Source organism: Gracilinanus agilis, chromosome 6 (genome assembly GCF_016433145.1).
Source record: "Gracilinanus agilis isolate LMUSP501 chromosome 6, AgileGrace, whole genome shotgun sequence".
NCBI lineage: Eukaryota > Metazoa > Chordata > Mammalia > Didelphimorphia > Didelphidae > Gracilinanus > Gracilinanus agilis.
In genome coordinates this window covers 251,645,892-251,667,079 of record NC_058135.1, presented here as the reverse complement: position 1 = coordinate 251,667,079, position 21,188 = coordinate 251,645,892, and the positions used below count along the sequence as shown (strand labels likewise).

The window sequence follows — 21,188 nt, the reverse complement described above, 5'->3', positions numbered from 1 at the left end:
AGTAGCACTTTGGAATCAGTAACCTTTAACACAATCAATTCTGTCATCACTGGCCATGGATCAGCAAATATATCCATCAACTATTATGCATTCAGAGAGAGAGAGAGAGAGAGAGAGAGAAAGAAAGAAACAGAAGGAAATTAAGTGTTTATGTGTTACGAGTACTGTGCTAAGAGCTAGAGATACAACTATAAATCTCCATCATTTTTTAGAGTACATTCCAACACACACACAAATATGTAACTTATATAACATAACTTCTTCAGCCATTGCCCAATTGATGACTACTCCTTAAGTTTCTAATTCTTTACCATCATGAAACGGGCTTCTGTAAGTATTTTTGTACATATCAGTTATTTTTCTCTTTTTTAAAAATCTTTCTGGGGTATAGACCTAACAGTGGTATTGCACGGATAAAAGGCATATACAATTTGATATCTTTTGGGGACACAACTTCAAATTGTTTTCCAAAATTACTAGACCCGTTCACAACTCCAGCTACAAGGCATTAATGTACTTGCTTCCCCACAGCCTCACCAGTATTTGCACGAGATTAAATGTTACACATCTTTAAATTTATATGAGCCAAACAGATACATTCTTCTACCTTTAAGAGATTCTTAGGAATCACTTTGTCATGTACTCCAATTAATTGCACAGATTAATTGCCTAATATATTCCAAGTACTATGCTAGGCACTAGAGATGCAAAAGTAAAAATAAAATAGCCTCTTTCCTTGAAGTTAACAAAGGAGACAATATAAATACATGAATGTATATGCAAAATGCAAATATAATAAATACAGTGTATTGGGGGTAGATGGAGGCACAAATTCCTTGAAGCATCAGGAAAGGTCTAATGTAGAAGGTGGAAATTAAGCTGAGCTTTGGATGAGATTAAGAATTCTTAGCAGTGGAGGTGAGGATAGAAGAGGCAACCTGAACAAGCTGAACAAGTTCTTCAGGCCAGCTGTGAAGGAAGTATTAACAAGACTTGGCAACTTTTTTGATATATGGGTAAGGTGAGGGAAGAGTCAGGGATGATTTGGAGGTTATGAACCTGGGTGAGTAAATTTAAAGTTTTCATGAGGTATTGTATATTTTGATTAATAATTCTGAGAATAAATATTATTAGAGCAAATTCTCCCCCCAAATCTACCTAAAAGGAGGTACTGATTCTCTCCCCCCCGCCCCCATAGTCAAGGAATTCAGTCTTAAAAACAATAATTTAAAATAATGATTAAATTGGAAAAGGTAAAAAAGTAGTCTTATTGCATTATACAAAGGAATAGGAATAGGAGCTAGTAAAAGGAGCTGTAAGTTGATTGGTAAAGGGTATTCCTAAGTAAAGAAACTTCTAGTAATACAAGTTGGCACCTTTTTTGCAACTTATAATCTTAGAGAGTTTCTAGGGCATTGAGAAGTTCAGTGACTTGCCTAGGGTTTGACAGCTAGTATATGTCAGAGGTGAGACTTGAACTCAGGTCTACTGGGTTTGTGCTATCTGGCTAGTTGATGGATATGAAGTAAAACCTCATAGTTGTTTTAACTTGCAATTCTCTTCCTACAAATGATTTTATTTATTTTTTAGATGTTGAAACTTTTCAAATCTTTTTGAAACTATTCAGATCCTTCATCATGTGCTTATTTATTGTCAGAAGAGTCCATGAGTTTTATTACTTGATCTTTTTAAAATTTTATAACCTGTGAATTTCTGGCTATTTCTCCTACTAGCCTTCTTCCTACACCGGACTATTATCTGGGATAGCTAGTTTGGTAAATATAGAAAGTTTTTTGGCATTGTCAGTTTTTTCTCCCTCTTGCTTTTTGGTCTACATATCTTTGGGCTAGATTTGTAGGACTTGAAGGAGATACGTTCTTAATAGCCCTCTCTGGTCACACTTCATCTTTGGCCAAGAATCCACCATTCCAGTCATTTGACATGAATTTGGATTCCATCCTTAAACACCATCTTCTTAGCCAATTGCTTATTTCCCAAAGCTGCCTTCTCTGCTCAAATTCAACATGCTTTTAAATGGTAGCAGTAATAATTTGTGTGCTTTTAAGCTGTTCAGGGTCTAGCCTAAGACTACAAAATCCTAACAGAAGCACAAACAAGGAAATGCTATAAGTTTAAGCACATAATTTGAACTTTAGGTCACTGTATTAAAGGACTGAAGTTTCTGGAAATCTGGTCTCTAGAAAAATGGAGTTTTGTTCCTCTTTTGAACTAAATCTGCCAAGTAGAATTGTGAACTCAGAGATTTCATTAAATAATCACAAATTCATACAGTGGACACTGGGAGCAAGGGTAAAAAAATCACAAAAACTCAGATCTAAAAAGGACTGCAAAAATTATCTGGTCCATTCTCCAAATTCATCATGAATCCATTCCACAGAATCTCCAACAACTAATCACCCCAGCCACTTGTTGAAAGAAATCTCCTCCCCATTCCTCCCCAAAGTCTTAAGATTCTTGATGCGTGCAGAGGGAAGTGAGAATGTAGCCCTTCATCAGAAGTTTAGAAACAGAGCTACTACTAGCTCTAGAGAGTTATATATGGCACTGCATCCTGAATATGGACCATTCAGGAGAGAGGAAAGTACATGATAGAAAGAGTGTCATGGATGCTAACTTAGCATTCTGCCATGTTGAGGCTTTAAGATATAAAAATATCTACATTAAATAATAAAGCAGATTCAATGTTGCATATATATATATATATACACACATATAATCTTTTCTTAGCTTCTGCTATATATTGTGGCTACAAGATTTCCCAATTACAAGTAATGTAGCACTTTACCAAATTCAAACAGATAGCTCGATTGAAAGCCTCTATCTATCAGTTAAATAAGAAAACATTAAGTGGGGAACAGAAAGGCTGACACAGGAATTCACACACATTTGCTGATCAGCCTAAGAAATTTGCTAGTTGCTAGACAACTCCATGTCCCAGCATACATTAGGATGTACCTTTTTGGCTAACTAGGGAAGGGGCATTTCAGATTCTTTATTAGTTGCTCTTACCATATAATATCTGAAGATACTATAATAGAAAAAACATGTTTTACTTAACCTTGCTGTAAATCTTTAAAAAGATAGTGACTCTTTTAATGTGTGAAATGCAGCAATGCAGAAGATCATACTGTCAGAACTTCTGGAACCATGACCAAATTAGTAAGTATCTGCAATAATACCAAAAGGCCAATGGTATCATTTTCAACATTTCCATTTTATATTTTGAAAATATTATTACATTTTTAAAATTTATTGAGAAGTGTTAATATTTTCAGCATTATAATTAATGTTTTATCAAAATGCTATATGGCATAGGGGAAAAAAAGTTAGAGAAGTCAATAAGACTAGAATTCAGGTCCAGCCTCTCTCACACTCTGGTTTTGAACCATGTAGAATGGCTTTTAACCTCTTGGTTCTCTAAGTAACTGTCTGAGCCTGTAAATGAAAGAGGAGTTCCTGATTTTCAGGGAGAAAAGAGTACCTACATAGAGAGTGTTCTCCATTGATGAAATCATATGTATGGGCCAAAAACCACAAATCATCATTAGAAATTATTAGAGGAGCTTATTTCTAGTTTTAATTTGGTTACTGTGAAGGGTTAATTTTTGTGTAGGAGTTTGACAAAAGGTGAGGAAAGCAGTTTGGTAAGAAACAAAACACTTAGTTTATTTTGAGGAGAAGTTTGGATAGGAAATAGGAAGGAACAAAGTGAAAATATTATCCTAATATCTTATAACTATACCTAAAGCCCCAATCCTAATTAAAATTTCTAAGAAAACCCTACTCTAACTGCCTTCTAGGGCAGATACTTCTGGCTGGGACAAGCCCAGCCTATCTTAACTACACTGTCTACCTAAGATTATATTCACTATCTATCTACCTACCTAAGATAATCAATAAGCATTAATCAAAATCCAAACTCCTTAAATCTGTTTTCTTTACCTCAACTGTCAGTTAGAAATTACAACTGCCACTTTGAATGAGACAAAGACCCAGACACTGCAGAGGCAAAAGCCCTCTTCAAAATACTCTTTCCCTTATAGAGCTCCTCCGTCTCCTAGGTAACTGAACCTTCAGAGTTCTTACAGAGCAGCCTGTGGGTAAGAGACTCTTACTGAGAAATCTTTCTGCTCCCTTGTCTCTTAAAGAATGCTGGACATTACAAATGCTGCACAACACTCGACCATGCTACCTTACTTCCAGATTTAGCAATCACAGGAAAACCATTGCATAGTTATGAATCATAGGTGTTTGTGACAGAAAAACCTCATGAAAAATCTCCTATACATTTCTTTAGAAAATGCAGATGTAGTTTTGTTTACAGATGGCTCTTCCTTTTTGAGAGATGGTATATATTATACAGATGCAGTTGTAGTCACAGAATTTGCAAATATGTGGTCAGATTCACTTCCATCAAATATAGGTGCACAAGGTGCAGAATTAATAGTGTTAAAACAAGCCTATCTAATTGCAAGAAACAAAAAAGGAACAATTTAGACTGATTCAAAATATGCCTTTGGAATATGTCATGCTGTGGGTACCCTTTGACTTCAAAGGGGTTTCTTAACATCATCTGGCAAAAAGATCACGAAGGCAAAACTTACAAATGAGGTTCTTTCAGCTCTCCAACTACCTGAAACCCTGGATGTAGTACATTGCTCTGCCCATTCAGGTTGAACTAACTTTGTTCCAAGAGGAAACCACTGGGCAGATATTGCTACAAAACTCATTGCCATAGAAAGTCAAGAATTGATTTTAAATTTGGCAATAATGAATGAATCAGACTTATCCCTGACATATAATGAAAAAGAAGTTAAAAAATGGAAACAGAGTTTTAAGCCTAAAGAAGTTAATAGTGTATGGGTGGCATCAGATGGAAAACCAATACTTCCTAGAAGTTTTTAATCAACAAATCTTCCAATCAATTCATAAAAATGGTCATTTTGGAATACAAGACATTATAGATTCAGTAAAGAAAGGATGCATAGCCCCTGACATAACCAACATTACCTCTAAAGTATGTGCAGCTTGTGCAACTTGTCAAGCATATAACCAACACAGCTTTTGAGGAAAAGCATTTGAGAGATGTCCTTTAGCCTACACACCATTTGAACATTTCCAAATTGATTTCATAACAATGCCAAAAGCTGGACATTACAAATTGTGTTTAGTTATAGTATCCTGGTTACCAAAGGTGGAAAATGGGATTCACTTAAAAGAAATCATTTTGGGGTATCTAAGTGGCTCAGTAAATCAAGAGCAAGGCCTAAGGATGGGAAGTTCTGGGTTCAAATCTGGTCTCAGACACTTAGACACTTTCTAGATGTATGACCCTGGGCAAGTCACTTAAACCCCACTGACAAGCCCTTATAGCTCTTCAGCCCTGGAAATAATACACAGTATTGATACTAAGATGGACGGTAAGGTTTTTTGTTTTTTTTTAAAGTAATCATTTGTTGCTTTCCCAATGAAATACATAGGAGCACACTTTTATTAGGTAACCCATTAGGCATGATAGAAGGATGAGCTTTCCTTTTTTTAGCAAGGATTAGGCATTTATACTTTATGCAATGAAGATATGCAATTCAAGGATATTATAATTGTGCTATTAAAGGTCAATATGAATATTATTTGATTTCATATTTGAATAAAGTAAGCTTGTTTGCTAATGGGAATTTAAAAATATTTTTTAATTGAAAAAACTCCTCAAATTCCACATTGCTAATTAAGTCACTATACTTGGCTTAAAGGTCAAATAAAGTAAAATAAAGAAGAAGAATCACATATTTTTAAATGTACAAGACTTGGCCATGGAAAAATAAGACATATTTTCTCCTTTCTCACTAGTCCACATTGGGGTTGAAACATTATTTGGTGGTAATCTGGGATCAAAATGAAGCAAGCAATCAAAAATTAGTGGGAAAATTACAAATGTACATAGTACACAGTTTTCTGATTTATTGCCATTACTGTAACTTTATAAAATCTAATTAATTAAAAGAGAGGTTAAGAATTTTAGGTGAATTTTATTGCTGGCACATCCAAAAAACCTGAACTTTGATATTTCCAATTCTATATGATACAAGGCATATTCTCAGATGACATGACTACAAAATAGTCGTACATTTTTTCCACTAACAAACTCTCTTCTGATTTCTAGATCAAGGTGTTCAAAGGACAGTCACTCAGTTACTTTAAGATCAGCCATCTGCAAATTATGTAGCAGAGTTGCTACATAGAACCATAGAAGTGAAATAGAAGCAATTTCTAATTAGATTAGACGAAATTTTTAAAAAATTTTTTGAAAATTAAATGATAAGTTGTTTTCTTAAACTAAGCATCTTGAGTATAACTTAAACATTAATTGAGAAGAGACAAAATTACACCAGCTCTAGTTATTTAATAAAAGTCTTCTGGCCTTTACAAGGACCCCTTAACTCCCAAAGCCCCCATTCCATTCTTGTCCAACTGCAATTATCCAAACATTTTCTTGTTTAGGATCAGACCCTGCACCCACTGATCATTTATCTTTCTAACTTTTTTCACAAGGCAGAACAAATCAAACTCTTTTTGCACTTGATAATCCTTTTAAAAATCCATCAGTTCTTGGGGCAGCTGGGTAGCTCAGTGGAGTGAGAGTCAGGCCTAGAGACAGGAGGTCCTAGGTTCAAACCTGGCCTCAGCCACTTCCCAGCTGTGTGACCCTGGGCAAGTCACTTGACCCCCCATTGCCCACCCTTACCAATCTTCCACCTATGAGACAATACACCGAAGTACAAGGGTTTAAAAATAAAAAAAAAATCCATCAGTTCTTTCTCTGGAGGTGGATAGCATTTTTCATTATATATCCTTTGGAATTTTCTTGGATCGTTGTATTGTGGGGAATAACTAAGTTATTTACAATTGATCATTGTACAGTACTGCTGTTAACTGTGCACATGTGTTTTCTTAGTTCTGCCCACTTCGTTTTGCATTAGTTCATGTAAAAGTTCCCAGGTTTTTCTGAAACCAACCTGCTCATCATTTCTTACAGCACAATAGTAATTTTTTTAAACTCATGATCTCAGCTTGTTCATCCATTCTCCAACTGATTAGCATAGCCTCTTGATTTCAATTCATTGCCACCACAAAAAAAGAGCTGCTATTAATATTTTTGAACATTTGGGTACCTTTACTTTTCCTTTGATCTCTTTGGAAACAGATCTAGTAATGGTATTGCTGGGTCAAAGAGTACGCATAGTGTCATAGTTGTTCTCCAGAATGGCTAGATCAGTTCCCAACTCCACCATTAGAGCATTAGTGTACCTAATTTTTCACATTCCCTGTAACATTTTTCTATTCTGTCATATTAAACCATCTGATGTGTGAGTTGGTACCTGAGTTATTTTAATTTGCATTTTCTAGTCAACAGTGATTTAGAACATTTTTTTCATATGACTACAAATACTTTTAATTTCTTCTTCTGAAAACTGCCTGTTCATATCTGTTGATCATTTATCAATTGGGTAATGACTCTTATTTTTATCAATTTGAATTGGTCTCAATTGTGAAATAAGGTCTTTATCAGAGAACTGTGCTGTAAGAGTTCTCCACCCCCACATTTTCTGCTTTCCTTCTAATCTTGGCTGTATTGGTTTTATTTGTGTAAAACCTTTTATATTTAGTATAATCAAAATTATCCACTTTGCATTCCATAATGTAGTCTATCTCTTGCTGGGTCATAAATTCCTCCCTTATCCATAGATCTGACAGTAAATGATTCCATGCTCTCCTAATTTGTTTATGATATCACCCTATATGTCTACATCATGAACTCATTTGGACCTTATCATGATATAAATCATGGACTCATTTGGACCTTATCATGATATATTGTGTGAGATGTTGAGATATATATATATGTGTGTGTATATATATATATATATACCTAGTTTCCAGTTTGATATTAAGTTTTCCCATGTACTCTCTTTTCTTTAGACACATCAGTCACTTTCTACAGCCACTAGGATAAATTACAAACTTTTTACTTTCATATGGAAAATCTATCCTGATAAGATTACAGATTATCTTTTCAGTTTGATTTTATAATGCTCCCACTTGTAAATTCTGTGTTTTAGCCACCTTAACTTACTTGCAGCATAAACAATATTCCATGTCCCACCTCTACCTCTCAAGACTTGAATGATGATATCTCATCTCACCTATAAAGGACTCCAATTTCATTCTCCATGATAGGTCATTTCCAGAAATGGAGATACTTAATCTAGAACCCAGAAAAAATAGGAAAGACATTCTCTTCAGTGGATGGAAGTTGTTCACAAGAGGATAAATAACTGATGTCATACATGTCATAAGGAAAATTCTTTTGGAGCATGGGTTAGACTGTCTACTGAGGTCCCTTCAGTTATAATTATTTTTTATTCTAGTTGCATCTGTCATGTTCTCTTATGTGACTATATGTATGCAAGAGATACCTTGTTAGTGGATATTCTTTAAAGTTACATTTTGTCAAGAGACAAAAGATACAAAAGTGGGTTCTTATTCTTTTTTCTATTCTGTTTCTATTAAGAAAAAATAATAATCCTAAGTTCCTCAATCATAGATTTTGTCTAAAAATACTACCCTTCCAAATTTAATCTTTCAAAAAATATTGATAGTTTTTGTTTTGACACAAAATATGATTCCCAATAAACACCTAAACAAGCACCTTTATAGAACATATTCCTGGTAGGAGTGTGGGAAGGAGAGATGGTCAGGGGGAGGATCATCTATTACTAACAGAAAGGAAGGACATGTTTTTCAACTTTTATGGTAGGGTATTAACAATGTTAATTGACTATAGTTTTTCTGTTTTCCAGTGTTGATTTTAAATTGTTATTATGGGGCAGAGCCAATATAATGTGGAGTGACCATTTTTTTTTCTTTTTTTTTGCCCATTGAGGTTTTACAATTTATTAATCCATTTTCAGAGGTTCTTCCAAATGCAGAATTAGGTAAGGAAGGATCCAGAAACAAGTGATTAAAAACTACCATCGGTAATATTCTTTGAATTGTCAATGACATTCATTCGTCTTTAATAAGTTGGTATAAATTTTAAAACTTCTCTATAAAATTCATGTCTAAAGTTGAAAAGCTGGTGGCATTAGTACCACCTTGTGATTTAGCTAGGGTCCACGTTAGGGTCATCCAGGTCTGGTTCTGTTCGGCACAGGTCTTCCAGAGCTGTCTCTTCATAGTTTGTCCTGTCAGGGAGGCCTCGAAGGAGGGCCTGGATACCAGGAATCACCTGGTCATACTGGTGAAGAACATCCATGCAGTGCACATGGAAGAGTGTGTCTCTCTGAGACAGACTGTGCAATAATAACAAGGTGTCCCGGAGATACCGGACCATCTGCTTCCTCTGCCCTGTGTGTACATGGCCTTCCAATCTCCAAATAGTCAGCCACTGTCTGTGGAGCATCACTATAAGTGCTTTGACAACCTCTAGGCTGCACTGGCAGTCCGATCCTATAAGGGCAATAGGAGAGTCAGGACTCTGCATCATCTTGGCCAGGAACCACACAGTCTCTTGTTCCAGCTGAAACCACTGTGTTTCCACCACTGCTTTATCTGGCCTTGATGTGATATACATATACAGCAAAAGGAGAAGACAGGTTTCTGACTGAGAGCAGAGCTGAGGAGCTAACTTCTTATGGTCACAAAGCAGGGACAGAAGATGAATAGTCAGGAGGACAGTTGACAGATGGGCTGTTGAGGAAAGGCACTGGAGCAACCCATGGCTATTCAGCACACACTGGAACCTGGGTAAAAAATCAAAAGCACAGTTTTCAGCTAATTTCACCAAAACCTTAAGGCACTGGTTTAGGACTCGAACTTGTAGGTGACCTGTTGAAGTAGAGGAGAAAGACAACAAGTAGAGGAGCATCTTCAGCAATGGATGTTGGTCCTGGCTATCTGAGGTCTCCTCTGGGGCTTCAGCCAGTTGTTCTTCCACCATAGGGTTTTCTGATATCTTCTCATGACTCCTTCTGCACATAGTTTTCTTGTTCTCTCCTAAGACAGGATCCTCTCCATCAGTAGCATCTCTTCTCCCCCCTTCTGACAGTAGTGTTTGAACAACAGCCCCACTATAACACACCAGGTGCTGAAGAATGCTGAGTGCTACCATAGTGAACCCTTCCAGAGTTAACAAGGAATCCTCTGTGTTAGATTCCACGCTGGTGCTCACTCGAGAGGAGCAGGCTGATGAGTCCCCAGAACTACTCCTTTTCACTGTGGCCACAGCCTGCAGAGTCTGGCAATAAAGGTCAATGTGGTACCTCACAAGTGGGAGAAGGTGCACAGCCCCTGGAAGTTGGCAAAGCTGAGTGACCTGAGATGCTCTCTTGTTCCCCTCCGTAAGGCTTTCATCAAATGAACCATCGTCCCTGGCAATTAGATTTAGTCCTGTGGTGGCCAGGCTCTGTGCTTCTTTCAGGGACGAGGCAGAGAATGACTCTTCTCGAGAACATGTGGTTCCAAATGTTTGACATTCCTGATGAAGTACTGCCCAATCTTGGAGGCTGGAATAAGCCAGCAGGGACTTCAGGATGACTGCTCAGAAGATGACACAGACTTAGGGATGGCCCTGAGGTCAAAGGCTGCTTCAGAAGCAAGTTTATCAAAACAGAACCTTGAGTGTTTGGTCGCTGAAGACAACTGGGAATAAAATTTTTCTGTGTCTCCTCCTGTTTTACAGATTCATTTCCTGAATTGTGGGCTTTATTATCCTCTCTGTAGGAGAGTGCCATGACACAGGACTGCGCTGACAATAGGCTGGGATGGGGAGGGGATGTTCTGGCACTGAAGGACTCTTTTGTAGGAAAAAATGATTTTCCAATTTGTGGAGAACAAGCCTCTGTCTTTATAACTCTGGAAGGGCTTTTCCTAGGACTGACATGGGAGATGGACAGAGTAGTGGTGGCTTTACTGGCTTTTCCACTGTTCTGCAGCTTGGTCCTCAATTCATTCATCTCGGCATCTTTAAACTGAAGTTCTGACTGCAGTGACTGGAGCTTTTTGGAGAATTCCTTTTCTTTGTCATTGAGGGCCTGAATTTTTTCCTGTTCAAGAAGGAAATGTGACCGTTTCTTCTCTTCTAAATTGGACTCTGTGTGATGCAATGAATCACGCAAGATTTTAATTTCTCCATTTTTAATGAGGATTTCTTCTTGCATTGTTTTCATCTTTTCCTTTAGTTTTTCATGTTGTACCTTAAGTCTTTCAAATTCAGAAATATATTTAGTTAGAATCCTTTCTCTGCTTTTCTCTGAATGAGTTTTACTTCTGGACATTCCATCTTGTTCAGGAAACTTAGGGATTCCAAGGGAGTATCTTGCTGTGCTGTCATTTCTGGGAAGTTCCAAATGTCCCACACTTTGACTGCAGCTTCTAGCAGTTGAGAAGGAAGTAGAACTTAAGGTAGGGTTTGTGTTCAATTGGACCTTACAGTCTAAACTTTGAGTTAAAGCTTGGGATGCAATGATATCAATTTCTTCCAAATCATCTGCTGTAAACTCTTCATTGTATCCAAAGGAATCTTCTGTCTCCTTGAAATCAGTAACATCAATACTTCTGGATCGTTTATTAGGTGGAGAAACCCTTGGAAGATCCTCCTTGTTATCTCTGCCATGGTGTGGGTGCAGCCCATGCAGCTCCGAAGTGGTTCTCTTCTTGCTCCCCAGGTAGCAGTTCCCCGAGTTCCCTGCCATTGTTGACACCCCGAAGATTCTTCCGTGGTAAGTTGTAGGGCTGGCTCAGTTCTGCCGCGGCGGCTCTGGAGTGACCATTTTTACAGAGCTCTCTTAACACAACCCTCTAAACAACTTTTAAAAAAATCTTCAACTGAATTGAGTCTAACCAAATTCTGAATGGGATCACAAAGAAAAAGTCACTATGATTCTTTTTTTTGGCCCAGCACAGTTTAGGAGGACAGGAAGAGGTCAATGAATACTGTGATAAGGGCTCAGTGGGAACACAGTATAGTGGAACCATCATCATGTGTGGGACCTAAAAGTGGCCGAGGCAATAGGATGTGGACCTTGTAAACATAGAAGTAGCAGCAGTGGATGGAGGCAGTGCCAGTAATATCCAGCACATTGAGCCATGAAAGGGACTGAATATCTGCTCAGAAAATGATTCCAAGGGGACTTCTGTGTTAACACCAGACCTAGCTATGAAAGCCGAAAGACATAAAAGACTGAAGTTCAGACTACTCATTCCTCCTTTCACCTTTCTGAGTTGAACAGAGCAGAATCAAATTCTAATATGAAGTTCAAAGTCAAGAAATGGGCTTCAAAAAATAAGTCAAAAATAAGAATCAGACTATAAAAAGTACGATGATGACAGGGAAGTCTAAGATAAAAACTCAGAAGAAAAAAATTTCTTGAAAATATTTATAACCAAGACCTAAAAATAAATTGGATCAAATTGGATCAAATCCAAAAAGAATTCATAAAGTAGCTAGGTATTTTTTTACTTTCAAAAAGATTTTAATAAATAAAGGTCATAGAAGGAAAAATGGTAGGAAATGAAAATAATACAAGAAAATTATGAAAAAATTATGGAAATTAACAGAGGTACATAACACTGAAGAAGATTATCTCCTTAAAAATCAGAATTAGCCAAATGAAAAAAAGAGATAAGCTCACTGATATAAATAATTCCTTAAAATTTAGAAAGTGAAAACTAATGACTTCATGATACATCAAGAAACAATAAAACAAAGTCAAAAGTAAAAAAATACAAGAAAATGTGAAATATAAGAAAAACAACTGACTTGGAAAATAGATTGAGAAGAGAAAATTTAAGAATTTTAGAATTACCTGAAAGCTATAATCAAAAAAGAACCTTGACATGATAGTTCAAGCAATTATAAAGGAAAACTACCCAGATATCTTCAAACCAGAGAACAATGTAGAAATTGGTCACCTGAAAGAAATCACGAAATGAAAACTCACCATTTTATTATACCCAAAATTCAGAGTTCCCAGGTCAAAGAAAAAAATACTAAAATCAGTCATAAAGAAATCATTCAAAAACTATACACCCACAATTAATTTCATATAAGACATAGCTGCTACCTCTATAAAGAAGCAGGAGTCTTTTAATCGGATATTATATTGTTATTTTGAGCTTAGCTCTTTAGTTTATCTGTGATTTTATGTCTTTATATTAATCATTCCTTATGGCTTGATGAGAGTCTATTACACTATAGTGATAAATATTTATCTACTATTCCAAATAATCAGACACATATTTTGTTTTACAGATTTCTTTTTGCTATCACAAATAAAGCTGATATTTACATTTTTGCACATATGGCCATTTACCTTCTGGTCAAAAATTTCTGTGGGATATATTCCCTTTAGTCAAATTACAAGATCAAATAGTTTAGTAAAGTTTATTGCACATATCCTCTAATTTTATCTTCTTAGGAACTATTTTCATATCCTAATATAGTACAAAAACAAGCTTAATGGAGTCTAAACATGGTGCTTTTGATGTCACCATTTAAGAAAATTTTAAACATTGGTAGATCAGATATATTCCATTTACGTCTATTTGTTATCATTCCCAGTTTATCAATAAGTGATATTAAAGTGATCTGACTTGATTCAATTTCATACTATACTCCCTGTAAGTTCAAATACTTACCCCTAAAACTCACATTTTTGTGAGGTGATATTCTTCATAATCATGTATTATCTTCTTATATGAGTTCATACTCCTTAATAATACAGATGTTAAATTATCATAGAATGATGATAAATATTATAGAATCATAAAATGATTAAGGATAGTATCTCATTACTTTTTATCTTATTCCTTAGCATCTCCATATGAACAAAAGTGAAAAGAACATATTGAATGGAATGTAAAAGCACAAAGTGGATTCACAGCATTGAAAGATTGCAATAATATTGTTTAATTTTAAGATTTTAGTCACCTTTTCATTCTACCTCTTTTTTGTGGGTGTGAAAGTGTTTATTTGTAATACATATTGCTACTGACAGAATTTATCTTATTCTCTTGGAATCTCAGTAGCAATTCCCATGTTAGAGGTTTCCCCAGAAAACCTGTCAAAGGATTTCCACCCACGAACTGAATATCTAAATAGGACTTGACCTATTTTTTGCCTTATTAATGCACCATTATACACAACATAGGGGGTGGGAATGAGGTGGGGCTTAAAGCTAGACTGAACTTTAAATAAAAAGAAAATAATTACCAAGTAAGGAATTGAAGGCTCTGCCTTGACTATATTTTTCAAGTATATATTAAATGATAATCTAAAATTCTGCCCTTAATCAAGAAGTGGCATCTGTTTTCAACAGCATAGTTTTGTTATTTGGTTTTTAAAAATTTATATTCATAAGCATGAGAAGAAATGAATTTTAATGTTGAAAACAGAATGCATTATAAACCAGCCATATATCTTTCTTCCTGTGCCTTAGGGCAACAGAATATATTCCTTAAGGGTTAAATAATTCAGTATTAGAACATAATAAAATGATTAAATAATGAATAAAGACACTCTGTGACTAGCTATGAAAGTAATCAAAATACTAACATTGTACAGAAAATCATATAATACATATTTTACCTTTAATTTTATCTTGTAACTGAACACGTTCCAATAATTTTTCCTCCAAAAACATGAATCAATGAAAATATGTTTTCATTATAGTATCATAGTACTTCAGAGTTTGATGGGTCCTCAGCGAGAATCTAGCCCCAAATATATATGCTAGAAAATCAATCTTTTCTGTCTCCAACAATGGGTTTCACTTGAGTACCTCTAATGAAATTCTACTAATCTCTCAAGGTAGCCCATTTCATTATTCTTTTTATTTTTAAAAAAAGATCTACATTCTTCTATCTTTCCCATCTTCCCCCTCCCACTTTCTCCTCACCCAAGCAAAAAGAAAAATTGTTTCAAACATGTATAAGCAAGCAACACAAATTCCTGCATTGGACAGCTCCAAGAAAACCCATCTTTCAAGCTGTACTCAGTAATCTCTCTAAGAGGAGGTAGGAAATGTATTTCACCACGATTCCTCTGGAATTGTGGTTGATCATTGTGTTGAGAGAGTTCCTAAATCTTTTCAAATTTGTTTGTATTTACTATGTTTTTGTTATTATATAAATTGTTCTCCTGGTTCTAGAAGCTCACTTAATTCACAGAATTCCTTCCAGATTTCTATAAAATTGTTCTTCTCATCATTTCCTATAGCAAAATAGTATTCCATCACACTCATACATCATAATTTGTCCATCCATTCTCCATTGGATGGGCACCCCTTTCAGTCTTCAGTTCTTTACTACCACAAAGAGAACTGACAAATATATTTGTGCATATGGGTCCCACCTCTCCTCCTCTGATCTCTCTGGGATACATATCGAGGAGAAGAGTTGCTGAGTCAAAGGGCATAAAAAGTTTAATAGCTTTTTGGGCATGGTTCCAAATTGTTTTCCAGAATGGCTAGGCCAATCCACAGCTCCACCATCAGTGTCTTAATGTACCTGTTGTCCAGTATTTGTCATTCCCCTTTTTGCCAACCTTGCCAATATGATGAGTATGAAGTAGAACCTCAAAGTTGTTTTAACATGTTTCTCTAGTAGTGATTTAGAACCTTTTTTCATATGGCTATTGATAGAATGAATTTATTCTGCTGAAAACTTTTGTTCATATCCTTTGACCACTTATCAGTTAGGGAATAAGTCTTATTCATGTAAATTTGGATGAGTTCCCATCCTTTATTCAGTGTTCCCAATCCTGATCTTTGGGGACAAACACATGACTAACCCTTTTTCCATATGGTATCCCTTTCAAATATTTGATGATTATCTCCTCAACCTCAAGCTCAATAGCTCCAGCATCTGTCACTAATTCTCCTTAGGCTTGAGCCTGAGGTCCTTTACTCTCTTAATCATCTTCCTCTGATAATTTCCAATTTACCAATTTCTTCCTACAATCCCATAACTGAACATAATACTCCAGATGTTTTCCCTGACTGGAACAAGCTTCAAGATGACCTCTTTTATTCTGAACACTTTCTATTAATATGGCAAAATTCAGAGTAGCCTTTTTTAGCTTCTAAGTTGCATTTATATTAAGGCTCTAGTACTATTAAAATGCATGTTTATGACTGTCTCAATAAACTTTTCCATCTTATAACTGTGAAGTTTATTTGCAAAACCCAAATTAAGAACTTTAACTTCATCCCTACTAAATTCCATTTTATTCAATTCTGCGTACCGTTTAGGACATTTTTATTCTTTCTATGTCATCCTTTCAGTTAGCTTACTTTCCTAACTTTGTGTCATTTCAAATTTGACAAGTACACATGTCTTTAACACAACTGTTGATAAAAACATTGAAAAGCATAGATTCCTAATGGTTTCTCCCAAATAATTCCCTCTTAGTTTACAATGCCCATTAATTGTGATTCTTTGGGTAAGTAAATTAACAACTTTTAACTCTTCCTTATTGAACTATCATTTAGCACATCACCATCATTTTCACATGAATAAGGTAGTGAGACTTTGTTAAGTACATTGTTAAAATCTAGACATGTTATATTTATACCATTTTCTTGTTTTCCTGGTCTAGTAACCTTTTCCAAAATCATGTAGTTAATTCAACATGATCTATTCTGAAAGAAGCCAAGCTATCTCTTTGTGATTTCACTTCTTTTTCTAAATATTCACTAACTATACAATTAAGACATGGAATGTCCATATTTCTTCTTATATCAAAGTAAGAATTACTGGCTAGGAAAAGGCTTGACAGAAATGTGGACATTAGGGCAATCCTAAGTTTATCTGAAAATCCCAGAAAAGCAGTACATGTGGCCAGATAGAGATTTTTATGCCTTGCTAACTCCAACCCACACTGATCTTCCCATCTGTGAAATCTACTGCTGTTGTACTCAGTACCACACAGTTGAATATATTTTATCTTATGACTTGTAGACTTGTCTCCCTACCTGGATTGTAAATTCTTTAAGAACAAAAACTATGTCTTATATTTCTTCCGTATTACAATGCTACTGCCTTTTGTCTCCTTCACAATAATTAGCACAGGCCTGAGCATATATAATATGTTTTAAAAATAGTCTTTTGGGCTGATTATGCTGCCTTCATCCAAGGACCAATGGCCAAAGTCTAGGGTAATAAAATATTGTCTTTGGCCATTTCTAGAGAACTTGGAACCTATTACCAAAAGAGAGGAGAAGGAATTAGTTTCCTCTTATATTGTTTTTCTTCTCAAAAAGTTTACTCTACATTCTAGACCTTAGTATATGGCAGAGATTTGAGTCAATAAATTTCCTATTATAATATCTAGGCAGAGAATCAATAACTAGGAAAAAGGGAACTTTACAGGCTCATTTTAGAAACTCTCCTAATGCTCAGGTATGAGCTCCAATTTACCAACCAAAAAGATGTAAAGCATGTTAAAGATTTATATTAAAAATCTCATCAAAATAGATACCTTAAAATGTTCTACTGCTTTCCAAATTTAGCACATTTTAACAGGATGGTGAGAAGAAAATTCTTCCCTAGAAAAGGAACAAAGTGTTCAATATGTCTCTGATATAACTGTTGTCCTTTCTCAAGTTAAATAATGCCTGAGAGTCATTTGGTACAGGTGAAATTTGAAAATATTCAAATGGGACAAACTATAATATACTTTTTTATTATTTTCATGATGATAAAAAGCTAAAAGATCATCATCAACAGTTAAAATGGCCCAATTAGTTCTTTCTAATTTGTCTTTTTTTTCTTACTTGGAAATTCAGAAATTCATCCACTTTAGTATCACACATAACAAACATGACCTCTCCTATAGCTACTGAAATTCACAGTATCCTCACAGGGGAGTACTATGTGAATATTTGCCAGTAAATATGAATTTCAATAAGAAGAAATGTTTAACATAACTACTTTTTCTTAATACTCCCCTCCAAATCCATTAGTAGAAAATTTAACAACAAAAGATGTTGGGAAGATATTAGGGAATTACTAGGATAAATTAATTTCCCTACCCCTCTCTTGGGCTGAATTAAAGATAAATTTGGACGTTAGCTACTGAAAAGAGAAGTCTATTTTTTTAACAAGTTGAATTCCTGAAGTCTTTGCAGCTAACCATTGCTATCACTTCTTTGAGAGTTACACCCCCACTCACTTACAGGAAATAGGGTTATTCATGCCCCTTTGACTACTCTTAGCAAAGCTTTAGACACAATTTAAAACAGCTTGTCAAGAGAGAAATAAGGTAGACAGATGAAAAAAATTACATATTTCCTCAAATAGCAAAGGAAGTGAGAAGGGGGAGACAAAATGCATGACTGGTGTGAATATTCAAAGATTTATGGTATCCCTTTTAACTTTGGGTGGTGAAAGTTGGTTCATATCATCTCTCCAAAGCAGTTGTTGAAACAGGAAATACTAAAATTGAGTATAACCAGAAAGCACTTACCTGTATTCAGGGCTGTTAAAATGAAGATTAAATTAGACATTCTGCAATAAAACACATACTCTACTACCACAAAGATCTGTAAGTGAGTCAATATGGACACTCCTCCAGCCTCCCTAAAGCAGATCACAATTCTTCTGGAATGAGTAAGAAGATTTCTGAGGGTAGAGGGAGGACAGAGGGAACAAAAAAAATGTAACATCCTGCCTGATGAAGAACTTTGGATGAAGACACCTCAACTTTGTCCTCACATCAAGCTAAGTGGTACAGTATATAGTGTCATGCCTGGAGTCAGGAAAATGTGAGTTCAAATCCAGCCTCAAACCTTTACTATCTATGTGACCTTGGGAAAATCATTTAACCTCATTTGCCTCCATTTCATCTGTATATGTGAACTAGAGAAGGACATTCAAACCACTCCAATATATTTGCCAAGAAAACCCCAAAGAGGAGTCAGATGTGACTGAAAAGATGACTATATAACAACAGAAACAACATCTTCACCCCAAAGATACTAAGGCACTCATCAGGCCCCCTTTTTGGGCTTTTTACCTATTGTGTGGTATATTCCATAGTAGTTTTTTACTTAATTTATCAACTATACCTAAAATTCTTATTTCTTATTTTAGCCTTATCTGTCATATACACCATGCCACTGACCTAAGTCCCCTTAAAGAATTCAATATACAATAAGAGTAGAAGACACATAGTGGGGAAAAGTAGGGATAATGAGGATTGTACAAACTGTGGATTCCTGAGGGTTCTAGGACCACAATTTGGGAAAGTATGCCATTTAGATAGATAGCATATAGATTTCACTTACAGAAAATGTTACCTGCTGTACCCTTTTATTCCTTATGCTTTATCCTGAAGTAGAAATTTTTCAGGATTTGTGAAGACTTGGCAGAGCTTAATAAGCTGGGGGCTATATCAGTGCCTTTTAACAACTTTCCATTTCAACTTAATCTACTCTCCATCACCATTTTCTCAAAAGAAAAATGTTATCTCATTTTTTTATCAAGGACAATATTTTCCACAACTTCAAACTATACTAGTAAGATGGCACTAATTTAGATTTTTTAGGAGAAAGTCAATCTGAATAATGGGGAAAAATTAAAGATGTCCAATCATATTGCTCTGAAACATATATAATCTTTTGAGTTTATATGTATTATCTTATGATTGTTTCCCCCTAAAAAATAGTATAGGAGTTCTTGTATATTCCTGGAATCTGAAACCATTAATTTTCTTACTATTCTTTTAAAAGATAAGTTTATTTGCCATATTGCTTTATGTACCAATATATATGTGTGTATATATGTATATATTTCTTTAATTGCTTTTGTAATAATTTGTTCTAATTGCTTTTGTACACATTGCTTTATGTACTAACATGTATATATTAGTACATGAAGAATATATTAGTATATATTTATTTCTTTAATTTTGTGGCCAGAGCCAGTTATTGTATTTGTCTATGTATGAATACAGCAAGAAGAAAAAATATAGTACAGAAAACATGTCATGAAAAGGTAATTGTATTCATTACTGGAGCAAGGCATGAAGAGATTTAAGAGGAGAGACAGCAAAGCTATCACTGTCATACAGTATAACAGAACCCAAAGCAGAGGATTTCATATGAATTTTAGTACTTAAATTACATAAAAGGAGCACGATACTTACGGATACAATTCTGAAAGCTGTTGAGCTATGGCATAAGCAGCTGGATCTCTGTCTAGAACATATAAGGTAACATCCAATTCCTTCTGTAGAATGGCTCTTGAGTGGCCTCCTGAACCAAATGTCATATCGAGAATATTCTAGTGAACATACAAAAAAGTAAAAAAAAAATTAAATATGAATTTTAAATCTTCATTGCTTTCTCTTTCAAGTAACTTTCAAGTTCATTTCTCAAGTATGTATAATGATTTTCCCCAATAAAAGGAATAAATATTGATGAGGTTATATAACTAGGATCCAATTTGCTGTATATAAATTCTGCATTAGTTAAAGACAGAATACACACTGTGTGAGTCACTTACCTCAATGTTCAACAATGTTATATACAAATAGTAAAAATATTCAAAAACATAAAAATAACTCCATATATTAGATCCATCCAGCTTCTACCTAACTTTTTTTAAAAAAAGGAGAACACAAAACCAATAATTAAGAAAATCCTCTTTCCATGGAACAAACTTAAAATTGTAACTGGATTAAGTTTTTCTTGAGTCATTGTATATTTTTATTAACCAAACTATAAAGTCTTCAATTAAAAAATATTTTGTTTATTAGTACTTAATATGTGCCAGACAATGTGCTAAAAGAAAGGATCAGATTTCCAGCATTTAAAAGATACCTTAGAGGTCATCCATTCCAAATGCCTCGTTTTATATCTGAGGAAGGTAAGTGACTTGAACAAGGTCATAAAGTTAATAAATGAAAAAAGCAAGTGGTACATGGGCCTGAGGGAAGGCTCCATTCATATGTCTGACCCTATTTAAATGTAAGAAAATTTCTATAAAGGCATCACAGTTTATTCCACGGCTCTTTAACATTATATATTTAAATCTTAAAGTAAATTAGCACCTAAGAATACATTTCTCTGAGATTGCTTACATTTCCCAAGTCAAAGTAATGCTAATCA

At 35.0% G+C, this 21,188-nt stretch overlaps 2 protein-coding genes across 2 annotated transcripts in view; both read right to left on the bottom strand.

Moving 5' to 3' along the window:
* The window catches only part of METTL15 (methyltransferase like 15), a 269,374-nt gene that overhangs the window by 110,911 nt on the left and 137,275 nt on the right, over positions 1-21,188 (bottom strand). Inside the window, exon 3 of the mRNA XM_044681539.1 lies at positions 20,225-20,361. Within this exon, the coding sequence (XP_044537474.1) occupies positions 20,225-20,361 (137 nt within the window). The remainder of the gene's footprint in view (positions 1-20,224; positions 20,362-21,188) is intronic.
* On the bottom strand, positions 8,338-11,771 carry LOC123252141 (ATR-interacting protein-like). The gene is given in 2 exon segments (XM_044681538.1): positions 8,338-10,540; positions 10,542-11,771. Coding segments are annotated over 2 exon segments (2,589 nt in total). The 3' UTR covers positions 8,338-9,181.